General features: G+C 31.0%; 1 protein-coding gene across 2 annotated transcripts; it reads left to right on the top strand.

The window, feature by feature from the left end:
* The first annotated feature begins 687 nt into the window (after positions 1-687).
* Positions 688-5,878, top strand: LOC25485056 (short-chain dehydrogenase TIC 32, chloroplastic). 2 transcript variants are annotated; one of them, XM_024786646.2, is made up of 8 exons: positions 688-882; positions 1,912-2,143; positions 2,346-2,425; positions 2,851-3,004; positions 3,116-3,194; positions 3,940-4,028; positions 4,464-4,510; positions 5,541-5,593. In XM_024786646.2, the coding sequence occupies exons 1-8, from the start codon at positions 777-779 to the stop codon at positions 5,591-5,593; spliced, it is 840 nt and encodes a 279-aa protein (XP_024642414.1). In that variant the 5' UTR covers positions 688-776. The 2 variants fall into 2 exon arrangements, with proteins under 2 accessions (XP_024642414.1, XP_013469642.1); XM_013614188.3 differs by having other exon boundaries at positions 690-882; positions 3,940-4,024; positions 5,541-5,878.
* The last annotated feature ends 17,495 nt before the right edge of the window (positions 5,879-23,373 follow it).

Raw genomic sequence — 23,373 nt, 5'->3', positions numbered from 1 at the left:
TGAGTGTAATTGTAGAAACAACACAACTCAACTAAACAACTTAGTACCACACATTAAATTCCACCTCACCAACTTGGCCACATCCAATCCAGTGCACTAAATTACTAAGGGTAGAAAAGAACTCTTATATCGTTTGAGGAACTCTTTTTTATTTTATTTTTTTATCTTTTATTGAGTTAGACTTATGTCCCCCTAATTTTATGTTTATGTTTTTTTATTTCTTGAATAAATTTTTAGTTTATAAAAAAATTAGGAATTGAAGAAAACATGTTGACATTTTTTCAAAAATAAATGTTGTTGGTGTATACAAATTAAATCATTTGATTGAAGAAAACATTTTCCTCATTTAGTATACTTCAATCCTTTTATCTCAATAGATAGAATATAATGTAATGAAATAAGTTGTAAAATAATAATTAAATGAAATAAATTTAATGATTTTAGACGGAAAAAGAAAAAATCTTCCCATAATTTGAAATTAAAGAAAAAAGTTTGAATAAATACAGAAATGGAATTAGATTATTTTTTGAATGAAGAAATTGAATATCGACAGATAAAATAATTACTTTTATGGACAAAGATAAAATGTTTACTTTTTCTACTATTTCAATATATACATATATGATATAATAAAAAGAGATAAAAAAAGTTTGATGTGTTTCCATATCATCCAGATATATAGTAGCGTCACGTCAGTTACAACAAGCACTGCAATTGCAATATATCTCGGTCACTGCTTTTGTGACACACGGCAGAGAAAGAGATTGATACGCAATATGTGGCCATTCAGCAAGAAAGGTGTTTCTGGTTTTTCATGGAACTCAACTGCTGAACAAGTCACACATGGAATCGATGCTACTGGTCTCACTGCCATTGTTACTGGTTGATCTTTCTTTCTTAATCATTTCCCAAAATGGTATCTCTTCATGCAAACAATTTTATACGTACGTGAATGTTTATGTTAATATATGTAAATTCAAACAGACGCTAAAAAGATTATGATGAAGACTACTATTATATCTACACGAAAATCTTTTTAGTGTCTATTTCAATTTGCATACTTGAGTTTATATATTAACATAAACATTTGTGAGATTGATGAGGGAGTTTATATATATAAATATCCTATATTATATTCATAAACGTTTTCAGCTTATGTTAATAAGTTCTTTAGGACAACTTGTGAAAATAGTTTAATTTTATTATATCTTTTGGTTGAATACAATTTTGATTTCCAGAAATTGCATAAAAAAATTATGCAGTATTGTATTACTTTGTAGCTTTGCATCACATAAGCATAGGTTTTGGGATGAATTATTTACAAGCTTTTTCGATAAAGATCTAAGACCCCCCATATTTAACTCTATCCAATTTAGCCTCCGCAATACCACTTTTTTGTGTTAACTCAGGAGAAAGGTCCGGAGTTTGTAAGAAAAGTTTCGCCAAGAATTGTTTCACCAGGAATCAAACTCAAGTTATCCTGAACACTAACAATTCGTTTTTGGTAAAGCGTATTAACCACTTGAGTCCAATTGCTTGGATGGTGCAATATCCCTTTAAAACTACTAGTGGTGGTAGTAAATAATAATGATCTACAGCCAATCTCAAAATATTGAAATTTGCAAACAGTTTTCTTAGATTAATCATGATTTATCTCTTAGTTTTTTTCTCTTTATCTTCTTCTGGATTACATATCCATAAGATTTTTTAAAATGGTTTGTGAATCTAACTGTGGGCACATTTTGACAGCAAATTTTTGAAATATAAAAAATTGTGATTGTAAATTGTAATGCAACCACGACCACAATTTGAAACCCTGTATATGCATGCTACATTGAAATCATTGATAAATAAATATCGAGATGTGTGACTATTTTAATGCGGTATAGTATATGGTCATTGTGGTAACAGGAGCATCCAGCGGCATTGGCGCTGAGACTGCTCGTGTCCTTGCTTTGCGCGGTGTGCATGTGATTATGGGTGTGAGAAACTTGGTTGCTGCTAAAGATGTCAAAGATACAATACTCAAGGACATTCCCTCAGCCAAACTTGATGCCATGGAGTTAGATCTCAGCTCATTGGACTCTGTCAAGAAATTTGCATCTGAGTATAATTCTTCTGGTCGTCCACTGAACATCTTGATGTAAGAAAATGAGATTAATTTAGTCATATAATTATCAGATTTATTTTTACTGTTTTATTGAAGTTGTTAGTTACTTGTTCTGTCTCATTATATATGTTTGTTATTTCTATGTTCCAACTTCCAATTGTGCTTTCTTAATTACAATCATTCAAGTCAACACATTAGTACTAATTTTTCTTGTTTGTTTGTTTGCAACTGTAAGAAATAATGCAGGAGTTATGGCATGCCCTTTCAAGTTGTCCAAAGACAACATTGAACTGCAGTTTGCCACCAATCACATAGGTATGTGGTGCATGTTACTGTTTTATTCTCCGGAAAATTCATTTGATGACCGACACAGTGACATTAATCAATTTTAATAACCTTTTACTCTTCTTGTAATATGAATTATTCACAAACTTTCCAGCACTAGAGTGGAAAGGGAGGAGAACTTTGCCACTTGCAATAGTTTATAGGGAGCACAGGACATGTGTTTTATTGATTTCTAATTCAAAGAATTTAACAATATCAGGGATAAAAGTGATAGTTTGTACATCACTGAAATATGTGTAATTTACACTTCTGATCCATCTCAATCAACTTATGTAACACATCAAGTAACTATTTTACTGTTTTTTTTTGTTGAGAATTTTACTGTATCTTTTAATACATAGGATGAGAAGAAGCAATATTTCTGATTTTATTTATGAATTATTGTAATTACGCAGGTCATTTTCTCTTGACAAATCTTTTGTTGGATACTATGAAGAAAACAACACGCAAAAGTAAGAAAGAAGGAAGAATTGTTAATGTCGCCTCAGAGGCTCATAGGTTCGCATATTCTGAAGGAATCCGTTTTGATAAAATCAATGACGAATCAAGGTAAATGTCATGTGATTGATTTTGTTTTCTTCCTTGATTACATTTTATTAGCAATTGGCTAACATTAGTTGCATGGTGAATTAAACTTGGAAATGTGACCTCTTTATACAGTTACAGCAGATGGGGTGCATATGGACAGTCAAAACTTGCTAACATATTACATGCCAACCAACTTACAAAGCATCTCAAGGTATGCTTACTTCTACTACATGTTATATGTTTTACCATAATTCAATATAAGTTAGCATTATTGTACCTCACTTGTCTTAATGTTTTGGTTGATTAATAAAAAGGATGTCCTTAGTTAGGTATGTGTTCTTTTCTTTGTCCCTTGAGCTTTTATCAGTTGACAAAGAAACTGATATTTCTGACTAAACATAATCAGACTATAGCATGAGTGCATGACCTCTTTGGCTTTACGGCCTGTTTGGTAGAGTCCATAAAAACAACTTATGATATGTCCCTAAGTTGTTTTCAGCTTATTTCCATGAACTCTACATGATAGCTTATGAAAACAACTTCTAGCTTATATGGAAATAGTTTGACTTTATTTTATCTTTTATCATAGATATATTTCATACATACGCACTTATATGAGGAACTTTTATTCGATAAGTGCGCTTAGTTAAGTTGTTTATCGAGATAGAGCCTTAACTTTGCTTGTTATGTACAATTAGTTGCTTAATTATCTACTAATTAAATCTGATCATATCTTTGGAGAAGATGATTACCGACTGTTATTAGAAAAAGGGAGGTGATCCGTGGTGTTGCCAGTTTGTATTATCAATTATCATCATTTCGTTTACTTTCTTTCTCATTCTTGACTTTTTGGGTGGTTTTCTTACTCTTTCACTTTGTGAGTAAATATGTGAGTTTGGTTTTTCCACATTAATCTATCTTTGATATATTTAATATTACTTCTGCATCATGATCAGGAAGATGGAGTGGATATTACTTCAAATTCTCTTCATCCAGGAACAATTGTCACCAATCTTTTCCGACATAACAGTGCAGTGAACGGTAAGTATCATTGTGTTATTCATGTAAATTCACTTTGACATGTTGAATATGAATTATGCAGGTCGTAGGATTTGGTTTACTAAACATTAATTAATGTATTCTGCATTATCCACCATTATGTAGAGTACATTTTCTTGTTTATTTCATTTTAATCACTCCTTTACAATAACTTTTGATGGATTTTACAACGCCTTAAACTCCTATTTGCTTTAGGTGTTATATTCTGTATTTAGTTGTTAGATATTGCTAAATATTTTTCGTATTCTAATGATGCACATTAATCCAATGACCACTCAGAATGACCATTGTAATATATAGCACTAAATTGCTACATCAACTCATCACTCACAAGCCTTTAAAATTGGCTTGTTTTTTATTTTAATTGCAGATAATGACAATAGCTGAGTTTTATGAATGTTAGCTGGTTTGTTTTATGCAGGTCTAATAAATGTGGTTGGGAGACTTGTGATGAAAAATGTCCAGCAGGTAAGTTAAATCAGTATGTCCTATGGTTGTAAATGTCAGAGACAATGTTGTCAAATAGTTTTTGGTTGTTAAAACATTTATTTTATCTGTCAATGAATTTATAATGCACGAATAACCTCGGCATTGCATTAACTTTGGTACGTAAAGAAGTGCTAATAACACTCTTTTTTATTGGGTAAAATTCATATAGATTTTGGAAATGGATCTCGTATAAAATGGTGAGACCTACGTGAATTTTATCCTATAAAAGATAAAGTATTAGAAAGTGTTAAAGAGAGTATTACTAGCACTAGTCCCTATTTCAATGAAAATTGTTGTTCACATATATGAGAAAGCTGAAAAACACCAGTAAAAAACGTAAATGCCCCTGCGGTAGCTAACTGTCAAACAATTACAAACACGACTACAGTTAACTGCCGAGGAAAACTGCGGAGCTTTAAACTTGAAATTTAACATCATTTATTTATATTAATATCAAATTAAATTTTAGGAAACTTTGACATAAATGACAAAATCAATTGTGACTACAACATTACTTTAAATTGATTTGGTCAATGATGATAAATATGGCTGAATTGATTTCGTCATTTATGTCAATGTTTCCTAAAATTTAATTTCATATTAATATAAATAAATGGTGTTAAATTTCAAGTTTAAAGCTCTGCAGTTTTCCTCGTCGGCAGTTAACTGCAGCCGGTTCTATTTTTCCTCGACACTTAACTATTGAGGGGTATTTTCGTCCTTTACTCGTGTTTCTCAATCAAACCACATATGTCAACAGCAATTTTCTATTCCAATTGGTGTTGGGTCTAACGGAATTGTCTATCTCTCTCAATAAAGATAATCACAGTTATTTAATGATTGACACTGCCTCGAACAATATTGCTTACATTAGGAGAAACTATGTGGATTCACCTAAAAAAAACTTAAATATTATTTAACCTATAGGATTCCTTGTATAAGTTATTTTTAATAGTGAATTATGTTGAGCTTGCATGATTACTTTCTTTCTCCAATTTTATTAATGCAGGGAGCAGCAACAACATGCTATGTAGCATTGCACCCACAAGTGAAGGGAGTTAGTGGTGAATATTTTTCAGACAGTAATGTGTACAAAACAACCCCACATGGGAGGGACGCTGATTTGGCAAAGAAACTCTGGGATTTCAGCATCAATTTGGTTAAGCAGAAATAGAATAACCAAGTGTTACTCGTCAATGTTACACACTCTATGAAATGCATCAATAATATGACTGTCACAAATGAAATGCAACTATAGAATGACTCATTGTCACATTTATCTATCTATTCTAAGAAAAATCTTTGATAATGACATATGGTAGAATTTTATACCTCTATTTTCTGTCATATTTTCCCCTCTGCATGGGATCCTTACTAGTTTTCTTTAATGAGACTGAGCCTTACATTTATACACATAAGTTTTGAGCTTATAGTGAATGGTTGGGGTTCATTTTTTGTGAAAGGTATAAGTGATTTTAAACAATTAAAATTTATTTTGGTTATTTGTTGGGTGTTTGAGAGTTGTTTGAGAGTTTTGGGCTAAAATTATTTTTACCTCCAAAATATTATTCTAACCATATTACCTTAAGTTTGTTGTGGAACTCATTACCTAAGGGCTAAGGTAAGGTGACTTTGAGTTCGTTTTACCTCCAAAAATGTAATTATCTCCACTTTCTTTGCTATTTTGAGGAGAAGAATTAAATTGTGGATCCCACTAGTATTTTGTCTCACATTTCCAATAAAAAATAATTATTCCACTCCTCTTTCTTTCATCTTATACTTTCTCTTCACTTTTATTACATCATACCAATTTGAGTATTAGACTTGGAATCTGACTTTATATGTTCTTATTTAAATTTTATTTTATAACGATATTTTTAAATATGTGACAAATTTATATAGGTTAGAATGCGTAAAATTACTAAAAAAATGTTGGTAAATTTATAATTTTAGTACAATATATAAAATATAACAGTAATAAAAACTCCCTCAAATAAAAGAAAAGTAATAAAATATTTATTTAAATAGGCCTAGGAGAATTTTTTGGTAGCCTGAACTTAACATTTAAATAAACTTCTAATAAAAAATATAAAAAAATCTTAATCTTGTCTATTAAAATAAAAAGTGTTTGATTTTATATTAGGTCTAATTCAACCTTATAAAACTTATTTATAAGGTGAGGGCCGTCCTCATTTATAAACACATGTTCAAGTTTTATCTCATCTAATGTGAGACTTTGAACGCATCTTCTCACACTCAAGATTGGAAATTTGAAGAGTAATCTGAGTGGCCCAACAACGGAAACTTGATAGTATGTGGTCCAACAAATCCTAAATAGACTCTAATACCATATTAAGTTGTTATATTGAATCTAACTTAACCTTAAAATCTCGATTTGTAAGGTGAAGACTAAACTCACTTAAAGTTTACTCGTAATCTTATATTAAATTATACATTTTTATCTACAAATATGAAAATCTCTCGTTGTTTTGAAAACGTGGAGTAATCAAATGATACTCTTCTTCTCATGAAACTCTTTTTATATGAAGTGGTATTTTTTTTTTGGGGGGGATATGAAGTGGTATTTATTTTATAATGCTTTTTATATGCGGTATAAACTTTCTGTTAAATTATGTTTCAACTTTTTAAATTAGATTATCAAATTAAAGTGGTTGTCCTAGGTGTCTTTAGATGAGCATTTTTCAAAAACAGCAAACTGATTTATGTTGAATGTTTTAGTGCTTGTTTGGTTTGGCGTTTGTGCATCCAAAACAGAGTTTGCTTTGTCAAACGTGACTTTTTTATTTTCAATGATGTTTGGATAAAACAAAAAGCAATTCTGAAAACGTACGGTTTTGAGCTAAACGTGATTTTTACAGAAGCAGCAATTCTAAACTTCTGCTTTTTTTGTAATCAATTCTACAACAGATAAACTTGATTTACCGGTTTTGCCCTTTTTATGTCGATCTGCAGTTATGTAAGAATCTTCCTTTTTGTATGTTTTCGCAAAATCTGTCACCTAGTTGAATGGCCATTGCTGCCGCAGCTTGAAGAGCAACAAGCCAAAGACATCTCACACCATCACCATGGACAACATCTTGCAGCCGCCATGTTTAATTCTCTAGGTTAAAGATGAAACATTGTAAAAAAAAACTAGCATGTTTTTTTGTTAGTGTTTTAAAAAAAAACTAAATCTTAAGTGACCTACCTAAATAGTTTTATTTATTTATTTCGGTTAAAGAATAGCAATTTTTCTAAACTGGCATGTTTTGTTAGTGTTTTTTTTTACAAAAGAATATTAAAATAAATCTTATAAATTAATATTTTTTTTAAATGAAGTGGTATTTATTTTATAATGCTTTTTATATGCGGTATAAACTTTCTGTTAAGTTTATAATGCTCACTTGGTATAAGTGTTACATGTTAATATTTAATTTAATTATCATTAACTATAACCTATTAGTTAGCCTGCTTATTAGTATTCTATTCAATTGTATTTATACATGTTGATTAGTCTTCTCTTTATTTTAGTGTATAAATAAACCTGTCATGTACTTTTACACACAGATCAATGAGAATTATATATCACTTGTCTTTCTATTTTCTACTGTGTTCTAAATATTAACATGGTATCAGTTGTGAATCTCTTCATCAATTTCTCTTGTTGATCGATTCATCTCAAGAATCCTCTTTATTATTCAATTTCTGAATTTTTATTTTCAGTTTTCATTCCGCTGTTCATTTGATTCCTTGATTATTTGATTTCTTTCATCTCTATGGAGAATCCACCATTTTTTGATTTTGCAACCAATCCTTCAAATCCTTACTACTTGCATCCTAATGAAAATCCATCACTTGTTCTTGTTACTCCATCATTGGATAACAAGAATTACCAGACTTGGTCGCGATCTATGCGGGTCGCCTTAATTTCCAAGAACAAATTGAAATTTGTTGATGGCACCCTAAATCCTCCTCCTGTTTCAGATCTCCTTCATGAACCATGGTTAAGATGTAACAACATGGTTCTGTCTTGGCTTCAACGATGTATTTCTGAAACCATTGTGAAATCAATCATTTGGTGTGATCGAGCCTCCGTGGTTTGGAAGCGATTGGAGAACCGTTTTGCACAGGGTGATATTTTCAGAGTTGCTGATATTCTTGAGGAATTGGCTAAATTTCAACAAGGTAATCTTGATATCTCCTCCTATTTTACACAATTAACCACTTTGTGGGAAGAAATTCAGAACTTCCGGCCAATTCGTGATTGCACTTGTGCCATCCCTTGCACTTGTGGTGTTGCTTCTGATCTCAAAAAGTATAATGAGCAAGACAAAGTAATTAAGTTTTTGAAAGGTTTGAATGAGCAATATGCACATGTGCGCTCTCAGATTATGCTAATTAATCCTTTGCCTGAACTGGATAAGACTTTTTCTCTTGTACTTCAACAAGAAAGACAAACACATATTCCTGTTTTTGGTGAAATTCCTGTTGATCAACAATCAGCTGTTAATCAAGTTCAGCAAACCAATTCTAACAAAGGTTTTGCTCGTGGTGGTTCTTCTAGCTATAGAGGTCGAGGTAAAGGATCTTATAATGGAACAAGAGGACATAATCAAGGCATTACTCGCACTTGTAGTCATTGTGGAAGACATAATCATACAATTGAGACTTGTTTCCTTCTCCATGGCTATCCTCCTGGTTATCAAAACAAAGGTCCTAAGTCAGCGAATCTTGCGGTTTCTGAACAAAAGTATACTGATGCTGTCCAGAACCAAGGATCTGTTAGCAGCCCTTCACTGAATTCTATCCATGAGCAATATAATCAGATTTTGCAGCTTCTACAACATTCAAATTTGCAAGCTTCAACGTCAAACACCAATGCTACTATGCCTCAGCCTGCTGTCAATTCAGTTATCTCACTTCCCGCAGCTTATACTTCCACATCCACTCCCATAATCGGTAAGAAATCTACTCTTTGGGTCATAGACTCAGGAGCAACTGATCATATCACTCACTGTTTGCAAAATTTTTCTTCTTTCTACAACATTCCACCTATCTCCATGTCACTACCAAATGGTAATAAAATAGTGACAACCATAGCAGGCACAGTATCCTTATCCAATTCACTTATCCTTCATAATGTTTACTACATTCCTGATTTCAACATCAATTTATTTTCAATATCTCAATTTTTGAAAACTTCTAATGCCAGTTTCTTGTTTTCTATTGATACATGTTCTATTGTGCAGATTTTGAATCAGAGAGTGATTGGTACAGCTAAGAAGTTTGGAGGACTGTATGTGTTGGATTCTTCACTGCTAAATAAATCTCAAAATAATGGTTTAGTTTCTGCTTCAATTTGTAATTCTGTTTTTCCAAGTTTGTCGTCTAAGTCAACTGATTCTGCAAATGTTTGGCATTATAGATTGGGTCACATTTCGGATTCCATACACAAATGTATTTCCATTCAGTTTCCCATTGTAAAATACACCAGTACCCACTCTCCTTGTGATATATGCCATTATGCAAAACATAAGAAAACATCATTTCCTCATAGTCTTATTCATTCCACTCAAATATTTGATATACTACATGTTGATATTTGGGGACCCTATGCTACCCCTTCTGTTTCCGGATTTAAATATTTTTTAACCTTGGTTGATGACTTTAGTAGATTTACATGGGTCATTTTTATGAAATGTAAAGGTGAAACAAGAAATCATCTCATGAATTTCATTTCTTTCATTGATACTCAATTCCATAAGAAACTTAAATGCTTGAGAAGTGATAATGGACTTGAGTTCATCATGCCTTCATTTTATCTTTCTAAAGGCATCATTCATCAAAGGTCTTGTGTTGAGACTCCTCAACAAAATGGTATTGTAGAAAGGAAGCATCAACATATCCTTAATGTGGCTCGAGCCCTCTCCTTTCAATCTCATATCCCTACCAATTTTTGGCATTTTTCAATTCAACAAGCTGTCCATATCATTAATCGAATCCCAACTCCCCTTCTACAAAATAAATCCCCATATGAATGTCTTCACCAACAACAACCTTCTTTAATTCACCTAAAAGTCTTCGGTTGCCTTGCTTTTGCCTCCACCATCCAAAGTCATAGAACCAAATTTGATTCTAGAGCAAGAAAATCAGTTTTTCTTGGATATAGAGAAGGCACCAAGGGTTACCTTCTTTATGATCTTCATTCACATGAATTTTTCTTATCAAGAAATGTCATCTTTCATGAATCATCTTTTCCATTTTCTACATTGCATGAACGATGTTCCCCTGATTCCTCTACACCTCATGTCTCCGTTGATAATTCACATCTTTCTTCCTATCATGAACCCATCCAATCATCTGTTATTCCAAATTCTTCTTTTCCTCTCTCTCAAAACCTTGATAATTCTGATACTTCTACAACACATAATTCTACCCCTCCTAATGCTACATCTTCTGCAACAGCTATTCCAGATCAGACCACAACAGATGTACCTATTCGACGATCTGCACGACCTAAAACAACACCGGCATATCTTAAAGACTATCACTGCAGTCTCCTTACTTCTTCTGAATCACAATTACTCTCTGACTCAGGTAAATCGGCATATCCTCTCTCTTCTGTTTTGACATATGATCATTGCACTCCTTCATATAAAAATTTTTGTCTAACTGTTTCTTCTAACCCTGAACCTAAGACCTATAATCAAGCTTGTAAGATTGAATGTTGGAAAGAAGCTATGAAAGCTGAGTTACATGCTCTTGCAGCCACAAATACTTGGTCAATTGTTGATTTACCACCAGGAAAAGTTCCAATTGGATGCAAGTGGGTTTACAAAACTAAATACCACTCTGATGGTTCTCTTGAAAGGCATAAAGCCCGGTTAGTTGCAAAGGGTTATACTCAAATGGAAGGAGTTGATTACTTTGATACTTTTTCACCGGTTGCAAAAATGACTACAGTTAGAACATTACTTTCTTTGGCAGCCATCAAAGGGTGGTTTCTTGAGCAATTTGATGTCAATAATGCATTTCTCCATGGTGACCTCAATGAAGAAGTTTACATGGTGTTACCCCCTGGTCTGAAGCTTCAAAATTCAGATTCTAATGATCTTAAAGTTTGTCGGTTAAATAAGAGTCTCTATGGCTTGAAGCAAGCTAGTAGGCAATGGTATGCCAAACTTTCTGCAGCGTTGGTTTCTCTCGGATACACTCCTTCTGTTGCTGATTCTTCTTTGTTCACTAAGCTAAAAGGTACCAATTTTACTGCCTTATTAGTTTATGTGGACGACATAGTTTTATCAGGAAATGATTATGCTGAAATTCAGCATGTTAAGCAGTTTTTGGATCAAAAATTTCGCATCAAAGACCTTGGGAAGCTAAGATTTTTTCTTGGCTTGGAAATAGCAAGATCAAACAAAGGAATTTCGGTGAATCAACGCAAATATACTCTTGAGCTTCTTGAAGATAGTGGTCACATGGCTGTTAAGCCTAGTTCCACTCCCTATGATACCTCCTTAAAGTTGCATAATTCTGATTCCCCTCCATATCATGATGAATTCTCCTTCAGAAGTTTGATTGGTAGACTTCTCTATTTGACACTCACGCGGCCTGACATTGCTTTTGCTGTTCAACAACTTAGTCAATTTGTTTCCAAGCCCCGTGAAGTCCACTTTCAAGCTGCTACAAAGATTCTGAAGTATCTCAAGAACTCTCCAGCCAAAGGGTTATTCTATTCATCTTCATCTCCCGTCAAACTTGCAGGTTTTGCTGATTCAGATTGGGCTAGCTGTCCCTCTACTAGACGATCTGTCTCCGGTTTTTGTGTGTTTCTTGGCTCTTCCCTCATCTCATGGAAGTCTAAGAAGCAAACAACTGTTTCTAGATCCAGCTCTGAATCTGAGTATAGAGCCTTGGCCAGCCTTACTTGTGAATTACAATGGCTCTCCTATTTGTTCAAGGATCTTCATATCAACTTTCAACAACCAGCTTCAGTATATTGTGACAATAAATCAGCCATATATCTTGCTCATAATCCAACATTTCATGAGAGAACAAAACACATTGAGATTGATTGTCATGTTGTGCGCGAAAGAATTCAAAGTGGTCTCATTCATCTCTTTCCCGTGCCATCTTCTTCTCAAATAGCAGATTTGTTGACAAAACCACTTCTGTCTCCAGCTTTCAATTCCTTGGTTTCCAAGCTTAGCCTATGTGATCTTCATAGTCCAGCTTGTGGGGGGATGTTACATGTTAATATTTAATTTAATTATCATTAACTATAACCTATTAGTTAGCCTGCTTATTAGTATTCTATTCAATTGTATTTATACATGTTGATTAGTCTTCTCTTTATTTTAGTGTATAAATAAACCTGTCATGTACTTTTACACACAGATCAATGAGAATTATATATCACTTGTCTTTCTATTTTCTACTGTGTTCTAAATATTAACAATAAGTTTTTCAAACCAACACAATAAACTTTTAATCAGTTTATTGTACTTTTTTCAAGTCACCTTTGATAAAGATAAAATGAATTCCAATAGTTTTTAGCATAAACCCAAATTATGAAAGTCCTGTAATCTCCAAGTGAGCAAGAAGGTTTATGAACTTTTTTTTTATAAATAATAAGAATCCAACTTTGTACTTTGGAGATTCCATCACTCATGCACTCATTATGCACCAATGAGAGGATCACTTGATCAAATTCCTTAGATTTTACGGTTGAAACATACACTTGAGTCAGCAATTAAACATTTGATGCATAAGCTTCTACAATCACTTCCATCAATAAAGTTTCCATCTTCTGCATAGGGGTGGCAAAATGGATGGATATGGATTTCGATCCTAATGGATGGATCAAAAAAGGTTCATTAGTCCATTACAATCCATTATTTTTTTTTCTTAAAAAAAATCATCCAATCCATCCAATTAGAATAAAGTCAATCTGATCCATCTATTATTAGATTTTAATGGATGGATAATCCATCCGATCCATAAATCAAAGTGTATTATTTTTTTTTTAAAGTGTATTTTTTTTTTTTTGAAAAACAACTTATTACAATCTCTTTTGCAAAAACAGCTTATTTATGCAAAACAACTTATTATGATCTCTCTTAAAAAAACAGCTTATTCGAATACAAAACAGCTTATTAGGATCTCTTTTTTAAAAAACAACTTATTTATACAAAATAGCTTATTACGAATTCATTTGAAAAAACAACTTACTCAAAAGAGCTTAGTTATGCAAAACAGCTTATTTATGCAAAACAGCTTATTAGGATCTCCTTTTAAAAAAACAGCTTATTAGGATCTCTTTTTAAAAAAAAAAATACTTATTCGAAACAACTTATTTATGCAAAAAAACTTATTACAAACTCCTTTTAAAAAACAACTTATTCAAAAGAGCTTAGTTATGCAAAAAAGCTTATTCAAAGCAATTTATTTATATAAAACAGCTTATTACGATCTCATTTTAAATATTTTTAAAAAACATCCTAAACAAATATTTTTTTACTCTCTCTCCCTTTTGATATCAATATAATAAAACTATACTTCATAAATAGTTTATTATTATGCGTAATTGTCTTCAACCAATGTTTGAAAAAGTGGAAAGTAATTATATTGCCTTCAACCACTGTATGAATAGTTTCAATCAACAATTAATTTAACCCTCCATGGTTTTCTACAATCAAACTGTACATATAATCAAATTTTAAACAGTGCCAATAATTCATTTAAAATAAAACTATAACGATTAAAAAAGGGTAGAAACCCCATCTCACCAGAAACTAAACAGTTTTAAAATAAAACTAAACAACTTAATTATACTTCACTACAATAAGCAGCTTTTGGCAAAACCACGTTTGCAACATTAGGAAACAAAGGAAGCTGATTCACTTTAGAGGATAAATTGCTCCAAGTTAAAATTACACTAAACATCAACATTTTCAAACACATTGCTCATCTCTAGTGGCTTACATAAAATGTAATTTGCATGGAAAAACTTTTCTGTAACCAAAAATTCCATTGTCTATCAAAACTGCAGCTACAAGTGGCAAAATTCACCATCAGCATGTTGTAAGAAATAACTTTGTGATGATAATTGGAGCCATGGAAGATAGTGGCCTTTTGTATGGTTCAATAAAACTTGGTAGAGATCACAATACATTGTTTCTATCAGCATCTGGAACACACAAATGGCCATTGTTACCAAATATTAAAATACCAAATAAAGAATTCCAACGTACTTAAAGAGAAGAAACAGAGTAGGAGGACATTGTAATCAAACCATTAACCCATATTTCTCATTATCACTACAGATTTCTACATTATCACTACAGATTCGTTGCATGCATATAATCTTCAAACGTTGTCAAACAAACAACTATGAAAACACAACAAAATCAACTAAGAAAACACAAAAAACAACAATCTCAGATAACCCAATTCAGAAAACGCAACAAAATCACATTACAATATAATAGAGACTCACAAAGGCACAGAAGAAACGATTTCAGATTTGAAGAGGAAGAATCGAATCGTCGGAATTTGAATCAATATGAAGGTGGAACAGAAGAATCGATTTCAGATTTGAAGAGGAAGAATCGAATCGCTGACGATTGCTACATAGGTTCACTACCGAATTTCAGATTTGAAGAGAAATTTGGGGAAGAAATTAGGGTTCAGTTTTTAATTTGGGGAAGAAATTAGGGTTGAGTTTTATTTGGGGAAGAAATAAGCTATTCACTATTTAGATTTTAATTTTTTTAATTGTTTGTTTTAATTTGTTATTTTTTTAATCAAATGATCCATTGGATAAAAAATAAACAATAAAAAGTGATCCATTGGATCTTTAAAATCAATTGGATGGACTAGATCCATCCATATTGTTTAATGGATCGATTGGATACAGTCCATTAAAAATAAAAAATATTTTATGGATGGATTTTATAGTGGATGAATCGGATGGATATGAATTTCATGGATCTAATTGCCACCCCTACTTATACAACAATGACTTACCTCAAAAAAATAGTCTACAAGTTAAAAATTGTGTCAATTCATCTTTTGTTTTTTACATTATTCGGTGTTCCGAAAAATGCATTTGTCATTTGTTGCATAAACTTTGTCATTTCTAGTATCTTAAGCACACTAGAGGAATCTATGCTCCTGGCATCTTATTTAACTGGTAATTGTGTTTTTGTCTGTAGTCCATTCAATTGATGTAATTGTGAAACTTATGATCCATTTATAAATAGGTCAAATGCATCCCACAAACTTTTAGGTTAATGGAAAGGACTGATACGTTTTTTTCCAAGAAGTAGTTTAGTGGCTTGATGTAATTTAAACTTAATCATTTATAAATAGGTCAAATGCATCCCACAAACTTTAGGTTTAATGTAAAGGACTAGTATGTTTTTTTAGCCAAATAGTGACTAGAAATTCAACTCCTAAGGTAACCTTGCATATATTACGTAATGTCTTTATCAACTTAGCTAAGTTCACGAGAACAATGGAACAATATGTTAGAAACGCAAGTTTAAAGGATTATGAGGTGAATTTATCCTAATAGATATGCTTGATGTTATTGATATATTTTACTAACGATAACATTTTGTAACAGCGAATCACAAATAAAGTTACACGTGAGACGCACGGGTTCCATACGAGATTGTTACATATATTCTATGAAATTGTTGTTGTACCACATTAAATACTCAAAGAAATGAGTTGAAATATGCTTGATGTTATTGATATATTTTACTAACGATAACATATTTTGTAACAGCCAATCACAAATAAAGTTACATGTGAGACGCTCGAGTTCCATACGAGTTGAAATTACAAACCATTACATGTTGTTTCTCCTCTAATTAAGTTATTGGCAAACAAAAAGGAAATGGGTGGAAACATAGAGCACAACTAAGACGGCAAACAATATGCAAGTTACTTAACTAGAGAATAATCTATCTCATATTGTTGATGTCTAAAACACCAATCGAACATCAAACACATTGTTGCATCAGGAGCTGGAACTAGAAGTGTAATGCTTTTTTGCAATTTTTTATCATTCCCTGAATACGCACTACATATTGTAGATAAAAGATTGATGTCATACATAGAATTGCACTCATATCCCCATCTATTCGGATTGCTCAATGCATAACAATTTCTCTTCAACCAATTTGTACCACAAAATAATGCAATGTCACCCAAAGTTTTCAGTCTGACGTAATTCATAGTTGAGAAGCCTATCTTGTACACATTACTTATTTCGTTGGACATAAAATCAACCACTAAAAGTTGCGCGTCACAATTAACCAACATTAGGTACGGGGAAAATTTTATAGCGGGAGTACTTTTCAGTTTTAGAAATTTAACATTTGCAGAATTTAAGCTGAGTACCCCTATGTTGGCCATGTTGGTGACAACATATATTATATTACGCAAAACCACAAAGTCAACAATCATCTTTGAATTTCCCATTGCTGAACAGGTAACCCAATCACAATTTCGAGATTGATAGACATGCAAACAAGAGTTGCATAAAACAACAAAGACAAATTCCTCAGAGCATTTGTCGAAAGCAAACAAAGCACGGTTAGTTAAAAAAAATAAAGTTTTCTGAGGCAGGGCTAATGATTACCTTTTTTATTCTTGTAAACGGGTTGATTAGAATAAACGAATTATTGTTGTCCCCCACTGTGATAAAATATCCGCTAGAACACGTAACATAGGTAGATGAGGGGAAGTACTTCATCATCTCCAGGTGATAAACTTTTTGGTCGGGTATGCTAATAAAGGAATGTGATTCCTCGTCAAGATACAAAATTTGAAGTTGAAGAAGTAATGGTTCTTGAGATGTCAAAAAAATTCTCCAATAAATTTTATGAAAAGCCCTCCAATTCTTGCATACACCGGAAAATTGAAAGTGGTCATCAAAATCTAGAGTTTTGAAAATGATATCAAACACATCCAAAGAAAGTTCATTGTTCTCTTCTACCTTCTTCACCTTTTTTCCTGTATATCACAACACAACAATGGCAGTGTTAGGTGATATCTAAAACATATGATATAGTATTATTTATTTCTGAAACATATGATATTTTATTGTTTATCCAGGGTTGATAGTGTTTTATCCCCTGTAATATAGGCCATTTCCGGTTTACCTTGTAAAATAAAATAAAAATTAGATATTATCCTTGTAATTTGAAGATTTCTGGTTTTGAACCTTCATGAATTTTGATCGTACAAAATCAATAATATGTCAGGGGAATAAACTAAAATTTTCTCAATATACAGGGGGTCGACCGAAATTTGCTCAAATTACAGAGTATCATAAATTCTGTAATTTGATGTCGTTTGAAAGTCCAAATCCAAACAAATCTTCAAATTACATTAATGGAATCTAAAAAAACAATTACAGAGGATAAATCGAAATAGTCAATATTACAGGATAAAGCACTGTTCAACCATTTATCTAATAGTATCATGGAAGATGAGGGGATAAAAATATATTTATTACTTCATTTTCCCCAAACAAAAATCCAGACCAGCATAAAATACAAATGAGTAAATTACACTTTCCTTCCATCAAAGATGCTTGAAATACACTGTCCTTCCCTCTTATGTTAAAATATACACTCCCCTCCCCTTTTATTCAAAACATATTAGAAAACTTTTCACTCGCCTCCCTTAAGAGAAGCTTGAATTACATTCTCCTCCCCTCTTATGTTAAAATCTACACTTTACTCCCTCAATATATTTTTTTTATTTCTAAAAATCTAGAAAAAAAATAAGGATTAATTAAGTTTTTGGTCCCTTTTGTTTTTTGTCCCTATAAAAATAAATCACACTTTTTAGTCCTTACAAAATTTTCTGTTAGTGTTTTTAGTCCCTGTTAAATTAAAATTTGTTTAATTATGCTTAAACTTCTAAATTTTTGAAAGATTTTTTACATTCGTAAGACACTCTTTTGTAAATTTTTTTAGTTTTTTAACATGTAATGAATTAAATATGAATTTTTCTAGAAGCCAAATTTTCAAGATTATATTAATGAAAATTTGGACCTAGTAATAAAATTTTAAGTTACTTTTTTGCGGAGGAACTTTGTATAATATTCTAAGTAAGTATGTGAAAAATATGTTACAAATTTAAAATTTAAGCACAATTAAGCAAATTTTAATTTTACAAGGACTAAAAGTATGTGTTGGTCCCTGTTAAATTAAAATTTGTTTAATTATACTTAAACTTTTATATTTTTAAATGATTTTCAACAAACATGTTAAGAACATTATAATAATCTCTTTTATAAAAAATTAGAATTTTTTAACATGTAATGAATTAAATATAATTTTTTTTAAAATGCCAAAAATTCAAGATAAAACTAATGAAAATTTGGACCCAAAAATAAAATTTTGAGCTAATTTATTGCGACGGAACCTTTTATAATGTTTTAAACAAGTATGTAAAAAAATTATTTAAAATTTTAAAATTTTAAGCATAATTAAACAAATTTTAATTTAACAGGGACTAAAAACACTAACGGAAAATTTTGTAGGGACTAAAAATTGTGATTTATTTTTATAGGGACTAAAAACAAAACTGCGGATATTTATAGGAACCAAATACTTAATTAACCCAAAAAATAGTAATCTAACACAATTCAAAGAAAAATAGTATTACATGTTCATTTTAATATAATCAAAATTTAAATACATATATTTTGCTATTTTTTATTAACAATTTCATTAACATGTAGTTTTAAACCCTATTATAAAATATGAAACAACCCAAAATAAAATTAAAATATGTAAAAAATTAGTGAAGTCAATTAAGTAATGCTTATTTAAATGTGAATTTTATACTCCAAATTATAAAATTAATAACAAAATATTTAAATTTGCTTATAATTAATATTTAAATTAAGTACTCTTTTTACATATATTTCTAGATTGATGTCTCTCGTGGAATCAACCAAAATTAATCATGTCTATAGCGAGGCGAAAAAAGGGTTAGATATTCTAGCTAATCGAGACTTAAAAAAAAAAAAAAAATTCTCTCTTTTCTCTCCTTATCAAACCCTAGGCGTCGTCTCTTTCTTCTTCTTCTTCTTGTCAGAGGGGCGATTTAGGGTCAATTTTAACCCAATAATACCCCTCCGAGTTGTTTTTTCCTTCTATCCTAATTGAATAAGTGATTTCACATATTTTCCGTTTCCTTTCGTTTGTTTTTGTGATTTTGTCGTCTTTAATCTACTCTATTTGTTTTGATTTCTCGTCTTTGTACGGTGTGTTTGATTTCCCGTCTTAGTACGGTGTTTATTTGAATCAGGTTGAAAGATTAGCTTTGAGCAAGTGCTGATCCGATCAATGACAATGATTTTGGCGTCGTCAACGTTGCAGATCCGGAGACATGAGTATTTTGGAGACTTAAATATAGTCATATTAGTCATATTTGTAGGCATAAGTACTTTGCCGTTTTATGCTATTAACATGGATGATGTGAGTTTGTTTACAGATTCATCATTTTTGTTTTTAGCGAATTTGGATTTGTATTGTATCGATGTACTTTATCAATTTGAATCATAGTTTTAAAACTCGGCTCGATCATCGACTCGGCAAGGGTGCTGGGTCACTGGGTCATTGGTCGAACCACTGAATCATTAGTCGAACCGCATGACCGAATCGGATTGAACCGGATGACTCGGTATTTATAAAAAAGATTATTTGTATTGAATTAGACTCAACTTACTGATTTTCATATCAAAAAATTATATATTTTTTACACTAAATAGAAGCACATTTTAATAATATAAATAGAAACATCTTGATAAATGCCCCTTATATTCAACTGCATATTTTTTTTAGATATAATACATATTCAAATAAATATTAAAAAACATTTCACTTTACATCCTTAAAAAAAACATTTCACTTTACATCTACAACAAAAATAAAAACTAAGTGTGATAGTTGTAATCAAAGAAAATGTTTATGAACTTTTTTTTTACAAGTAAAATGCTTATGAAATTATTTTTTTATTCAAGTATAGTTCATTTTAATGACAAGTTATAATTAAGGTCGCAATTTAATGATTTATATATAAGATATGTTTATTATATACTACCTCCGGTCCTTTTTATTAGAAACAAAAGTGAGAATTTTTTTGATCCTTTTTATAAGAAGATTGATTAAGTTTCTAATATTTTTTATGCTAAAATTCATTTGTGTTCTTATTAATTATGAGACAGAATATTAAAAATAAGTAAGTTGATGGAATAAAGAGTAATTAATTTAAGGGTATTCATGGAATTTTTTTAAATGTAGAAGTATATTAAATGAAGATGACTATTTTCAATGTATTTTCTTGATGTTGATGTTTATGTCTTTTGTTTCTTGTATAAAGAACCGGAGGAAGTATAAGTTATAATCTTGTCAAAAAATATACAAGTTCTAATATATACTGCATTTATGTTAGTTTTTATATATATATATATATATATATATATATATATATATATATATATATATATATATATATATATATATATATATATATATATATATATATATATATATATATATATATATATATATATATATATATATATATAACTATGTAGAAGCATGTACTAATTATGAAATTCTATGTGGTGCAATGGTAAAGCATTTATCCAGCAAATCACTGGTCACGGGTTCAACACCCACCCATGCCAATTTTTACTAAAATTATATAATTAAATTCTACTTCAGCATCAAACCGGTCCGGTTCACCAAAACCGCCGGTTCACCGCTTTTCAACGAGTTTCACCGGTTCGAATGCATGGCCGATCCGTTTGGTGACTCGAACCGGTCACCCTACCGATTCCTGGTCGGACCGGGGCCGGTCCGGTTCGATTTTTAAAACTATGATTTGAATGAATATCGTTTATTTTTATCAAAAAAAAATTGACATTTAAATTATAAAAAAATGAATTTAAGTTTTTTAAATCGTGATTTAAAATTAATATATATTATAAAAATATTTATGTTAAAATAGATTAAAGTGTAGTGTATATTTAATTAGTAAGGGATGAGGTTGAAATTTAAGCATCTCATAAGGGAGGGGAGTATCAATTTTACAAGTGTATATTTTAACATAAGAGGAGAGGGGAGTGCAATTCAAGTATTTTGAGGGGAGTGTAATTTACTCAATACAAATATATGTGATCCTTTTTTTTTTTTTTTCCACGTTAGTAATTTATTTTCCCATTTTCGTGATCATGGATCTATGCCAATGTATAGTGCAGGCCCCTACTACTCAACAAAAAGAAATCCAGAAGTCCTAGCTACCTCCACTTGTGTGTGTGAGTTTATAATGGCTTTGCCATTTCGTCTATCTATCCAAAAAAAAAAAAAAAGTCAAGTAGTGAGAGGAAAAAAAAACAAATACACCAAGAATCAATAAAAGATACTAGAATACTAATAAAACTAAAATTGAAATAGTGAAAATAAATACTATGAAGAAAAACAATAGAGTAGAATTATTGAATTTGAAGGGTTGAAAACAAACAGATAAAACCATATATGCTATCCAAGACAAAATTGAATAACCTACAAGGTGATAAAGGTTTTAGTTGCATGAACATAAATATTTATGAGAATACCCTTCATAGTAACTAACCAGTGGTGTGGAGTGTGATTTGATGTTCCTTTGGCAGGAAGGCATTGAACCCCAAAATTAAATTTGCATGCCCTTTAAGCAGCCCCTTCACTATTGCTTTGATAAAATTGAACTTTTTGGGATGTGTATCTCTTCCAGCCTGGAGAAGCTTTAGGAGTTTTGAAAACTGATCACACTTTATCCTGTTATATTCAAATGCAACTTTTACTTCCTTAAAATACGCCAATGCAGAAAAATAAAGAATTGTTACTAATTCCAATAATTCAGAATAATAAAACGAAATAAATTACTAAATGATTAGATTGAAGGAGGAAGGGAAGGGTTAACCCTATTTTATAGTGTGAAAGGAAAGCGAAGAGGAGATAAACAGTGCGGAGAGAAGGGGATGGATTGGAAAATCTGATTTTGAGGGAATAAATAAGAGAAGAGGGAGAATGCCTTATAACTTATAACGAGAGTCATTTAAAACATATCATATCATTTCATCATATTTTAGATAAAATAGTTGGTGAATGAACCAAATTTTAAAATAGCAATTATATTTATACAACTATTTAATGACAATTTTTGTAACAACCTTCTTTTTCTCTCTTCTTATTTGTATAAAATAATAGAAGGTGAAAAAGATTGTACAATAGAAATAATTATTCAAAAGTTATCATAAAAGATTGTACAAATATTTATCACGAGCACTTTTTGTATATTTAGAATAAGATTCGTATTTATAATAATCTTACATAAAGTCGTAAACTATTCATCTCCTTCACGACTACTCCTGTATTGAATGACTTGGTAATCTAAATATATATATATATATATATATATATATATATATTAGAATGACTTTCTAGCCTTTTGTTTCATATTGTTTTTATTGGTGCCTTTATTTTTTCAAAAATAATCTGACTCTTGAAAAGAAAGAAAAAAGAAATAGTGTTATTGTCTTCGTGAACTTAGTTCAGTTGGTATGGACAATGCATAATATATGCAAGGTTCGGGATTCAAACCCTAGCCACCACAAAAAAAAAAAAAATTCTTTGAAGATCAGCCCAAACCACATGTGCACTATTGCCACAACTTCCATGTTATACAGAAAACTAGATAAATAAACAAATAAAAATTTCTTGTCAAAAAAAAAAAACAAATAAAAATTATCACTAAAAGTATATTTT

The sequence above is a fragment of the Medicago truncatula genome, chromosome 1, assembly GCF_003473485.1.
Source record: "Medicago truncatula cultivar Jemalong A17 chromosome 1, MtrunA17r5.0-ANR, whole genome shotgun sequence".
Classification (NCBI taxonomy): domain Eukaryota; kingdom Viridiplantae; phylum Streptophyta; class Magnoliopsida; order Fabales; family Fabaceae; genus Medicago; species Medicago truncatula.
The sequence above is the reverse complement of the archived record's forward strand: the minus strand, read 5'-3'. Positions and strand labels throughout refer to the sequence as shown.